The 4,494-nt window shown below is 38.1% G+C and overlaps 1 protein-coding gene across 1 annotated transcript; it reads left to right on the forward strand.

Moving 5' to 3' along the window:
- Positions 1-13: 13 nt before the first annotated feature.
- Positions 14-2,873, forward strand: LOC142340000 (uncharacterized). The gene is made up of 4 exons (XM_075390388.1): positions 14-781; positions 1,114-1,429; positions 1,703-1,782; positions 2,104-2,873. The coding sequence occupies exons 1-4, from the start codon at positions 84-86 to the stop codon at positions 2,294-2,296; spliced, it is 1,287 nt and encodes a 428-aa protein (XP_075246503.1). The 5' UTR covers positions 14-83; the 3' UTR covers positions 2,297-2,873.
- Positions 2,874-4,494: the final 1,621 nt, after the last annotated feature.

Genomic DNA, 4,494 nt, shown 5'->3' on the forward strand with positions numbered 1-4,494 from the left:
ATTTCAGGAAAGAGAAAGAAGTAGAAAGCATATTGAAGTTGAAAAATACTACAAAATCATCAATCGCTCAACTTGACAAGCTCATGCAGCAGCAGCAAGCACAAGTGACTCGTGAGAAACAACTGCCCCCAATCCCCACCGAAATGACATCGCCCACTCTAAACGACATTCACAGACGCCGTTGCCACACTGTCAACAACAACCTCCGAGATCCCGATGAGGGTAATCGGACTCGATTATTCCCCAAAATGAGCCCCAGTACCCTGCTGAGCTTGAACCTTACTCCGACAAGAACCCGCGCAAGAAAGTCGCTCCGAATCAACATGTTTAAACGAGATCAACAGCGAATGAGTATGAGTTCATCTCTGAAATCCGAGAAGCCTTCGCGGCGAACCCGAAGTTTGGACCCCTCGTCGCCTCTGGTCAATCAGCAATGCCTTAATAACCAATCAACTTTGAACCAATCACAGACGAGCTCCATACTTACGTCATCACATAACAGTGGAGGATACCATCAGAAATCTTCATCATTAGTTGGTTCAGCGAAGCAGCAAATTACAAGAAAAGCGAGCAACGCACAACATATAAATAACAACAATTCTGATCAGTCTGTAATTTGGAGTACCAGTGATGCTGATGATCGCAGCAATGCTTCGATTGGTCTCACCAGCGCTTATCAGCACCAGTGTCGCTCCATGCAAAGAGGACACTGTAAAGATCCAGCACTGGACAATTACTCGAATGCTGTTCGCAATGCCTTTTTGTCAGCCAGTCTGGATAGGTAAGTTTATTATTTAATTTAGAAGGATGCACAAGTTTCACAAACACATGGCCATGTCAATGTAATATCATATTGCACGGTGGATGCTATCAATATAGTTTAGGTGCGGCTAGTTATTGCTTTTAGCAAATATCTGGTTATAGAAACTATATTGGATCGTTTGCTTTTTTGTGAGTTCGACACTGTTTTTATGTTAAGCTACACTGAAATGATTAAATGGCTTATCAGTTCTTGTTCTTGGGTTTCAAATCGTCAATGTACTTTCCACAACGCGTGGGAACTTTGGTTTCATCAAATAAAGATATGAAGTAGAATTTCATTTCTGGTTTCAGAGCAAAATTCACAAACCTTAAGCAGAACTTGAGCGAAAACCGACTCAGAAGAATATCGCGGAGTCTCTCAAATCTACAACAGGAATTGGATCACGAAATAGAAGAGGCAAAACAACAGGCGCAGATGGAGCAAGCATCACTGAACAGCCGAATTTATTACTCATCAAAGAGTCAGCAATTGCATAAGGAGGAGAACTTAGGCCACAAGAACAATCTGCTGCATGAACTGGAAGTGGGGGAAAAGTTGATGTCTTCTAAGGATTGCTGCTGTTCATGCAACTGCCACACACCTGCTATGAGACGTAGGACTACCTCTGTGAGTAAATGTCTCTATTGTAGATGTCACAAATAATGAACATTTAGGAAAACTTAACCACCTTTTGAAAAAATTCTATTCCCCTGTTGGATCTATCCCCCCCCCCCCTCAAGACCCCCCATGACCTGCACTTCATAACTGATACCTCTGCACCTATGAAAGTGGTAATGCATAGCCCCATCGCTTATTAAACTATATTGATGAATTATTATATCTGATATTTTGCAGTGTATTGCTGTAGACTTCAGCAGTTTTAAAATATTTCTGTTTTAGGATAATTCTCAGCAAGGAAGAAAGAGGCGTCACAAATCAGCCATTTCCCCAGCCTCAAGCTACTCCAACTCAACCAAGTTGTAAGTCATATGTTTTCAATTTTTCTTTTCTTTTGTTTACAAGCTCACTTGTAGATAATTTGGGAAATTCTAGACCAAATTCCTTCAAGTCTTGAAAAATGAAAAAAAAGTTGCGAGGGGCTAAAAAACATCAAAAACGTTCCAAAAGTTTTGTTATTAAGAACTTTTAAAAATTAATGTAAACACAAAATTCAAATATTGCTTGCGATGGTATCATGAAGTCCTCATTCAAAACCACCGGAAATTGTGCTTTCTTGGAGCATGTGAGAAAACATTTTTGAAAGATTGTCCCCACTAAATTGTGACTTTTCCGCTTTTTAGGAAAGACTATGATCAAACATCAGCCACAGAATCTCCCCCTCGGTTCTCCTCCGAGGAAGACTTTCTGGACGACTGCGGGAGTGACGATCTGGCTGAAAAGGAGATGGCTGTCAAACAATTCCTGGAGAAAATCACCTCCGAGCTAGCCTCAAGCGCCATTTTGAAACAGAAATCGGCTGAATTCTTGTACTGAACTGAATGAGTTATTGTGATATGTAAATGCAAGCATCCGGTTTTTGTTGAGCATTTAAAAACTTTACCTATCAAATGGCAAAGCAGGTCAAAACATACTGTTTAGCTGCAACAAACCATAGACGGGATAATTTCTCGCATTCTCTTAAAACATCAAACTTTTCAACTCACAAGGTCAATTGGAAATCAAAATCCGGGTCGAGGTTTTTGGGTGAATTTATGAAAGAAATGCGGTGAATGCGGTGAATTTTTGTAAGAAATGCAGTGATTGCGGTGAATGCGGTGATAAGAAAAATTCACCGCCAAACCTCGACCCGGGAATTACACATAGCGCAAAAACGGGATGTTTTCACGGTGGCACGTGAACAATCATATCTGTTGAGTCGACTTAGTTGCTCAAGTACTTGAGAGGCATTGGACTTCACAGAGGACAAACCCCATTTATTCCACATACTTTAGAATAGGATGATGACGGTGATTATGTTTATGATACTTTGAGACGGTGTCTTGTTTCCTCAAATTCGACTGAAGATAAATCTTCACTGTCCTTGTAGTTTTGTAATATAATATTTTGTTTATCTTATTTCTTCAAACCAGTCAACCAAAGCAGTTGTTGCCGATGCAACCTCAAGATAGCAATACAAAGAACTTTAAGATGGTTTACCGCAAAAAACCTTGACTTTCTGTCCGCCGATGCTAGCGTATAGTTACCTAAAACATTGGAACCGAAATCTTGAAAATTGACATTTCAATGTAAGAAACATGTCTTCGTCACATATTAATGGTAACTACCCGACATCCAAGCAACTTCTGATCTAACACTTACAGACGTCAAAGATTAATTACAACTGCAGCTGATTACGCTATCGAATCTTGTCCTGTCATCCCAACAAGAGGATACGGATTTTTTAGTGGTATCAGACGTCAGCAATGAAAATTTTTTGTGGATTGGGTTTCCTACGTCACCCCAACAAGAGGATCTAGATTTTTTTCCGGTTTCAGACGTCACCAACAGAAGCCCGCCCGCCAGGTGTCTAAGACGTAACCAATGCCGTCCTGCTCCCCGGTTAGATCCATCCAAAGATCTATATTTTTTTTCAAAAAAAAATCTTCAAAAAAAAAATTTGTCCACAAAACGATTAACAACAATTATTTTTTATCGTTCATATGGCAAGTAAAAACAATTTAGTAATTTTAAAAAACAACGTCCGCAAAAAACCCAAAGACTATAAAAGGTGTTTTCAAATCAGATAAATTTAAAATCCGATTCTGAACAGAGACACGTCAGAAAAAATTTTTGAAATCAGAAAAAGCACAAACTGAATTTGATTTTATGCCTGCAAATCCTACTGAACTATCAAATGTTAGATGAACCTTTAAACTAGCCCTTTGAGTTAGTTTTGCAGTAGCCAGAAAGCAATTTTAGTCAATTTATCTAATTGAGATCTTCAACTTAAGAAATGTCAGAAGAATTTTTGAAAGCAGAAGCAAACGAAAACCAATTTCGATTGTCTGACTGCACATCCTATTGAACTACAGAATGCGACCTTAGACTGCTATTTTGAGTTATTTTACAGTAACCAGAAAGCCAATTAAATCTATGCATCAAATTGCGATCTTAAAAACAAGAAATGTCAGAAAATTCACGAAAACAAAAAAAAACATTTTGAATTCCTGACCAAACATTGTGTTGAATTGCAAATGAAAATATTAAATTAGTTTTGCAAAAGCCAAAAAACTATTTTACAGGATGAATTAAAGTACCAACTCCGACACAATAAAAGTAGAGAAAACTTTTTTGAAATCAGAAAGATCAAAAAAGATGATTTTGGTTTTCGACCTGCGCATCCTACTGAAATCTCAGATGTCAATGAACCTTTAAATTAGACTTTTGAGTGAGTTTCGCAGTAGCCAGAGAGCCATTTAAATCAAAGTATTACATTGGAATCTTAAACACAAGAAGTGTCGGAAGAAACTTTTCTGAAATCAAAAAATGCAAAAACTAACATTGACTTTCTGCCTACATATCATACAAAAATGAAAAATGTTAGAAAAACCTTCGAACTAGCCTCTTGAGTTAGTTATGCAGTAGCCAGAAAGCAATTTAAGTCCGCAATGGGGTCTTAGAAACATGAATAATCAGAAGACTTTTTGGAATCAGAAAAATAAACACTGAAATTAAACTTTTTACCGCAGATC

Source organism: Convolutriloba macropyga, chromosome 5 (assembly GCF_964194025.1).
Source record: "Convolutriloba macropyga chromosome 5, txConMacr16.3, whole genome shotgun sequence".
Lineage (NCBI taxonomy): Eukaryota > Metazoa > Xenacoelomorpha > Acoela > Convolutidae > Convolutriloba > Convolutriloba macropyga.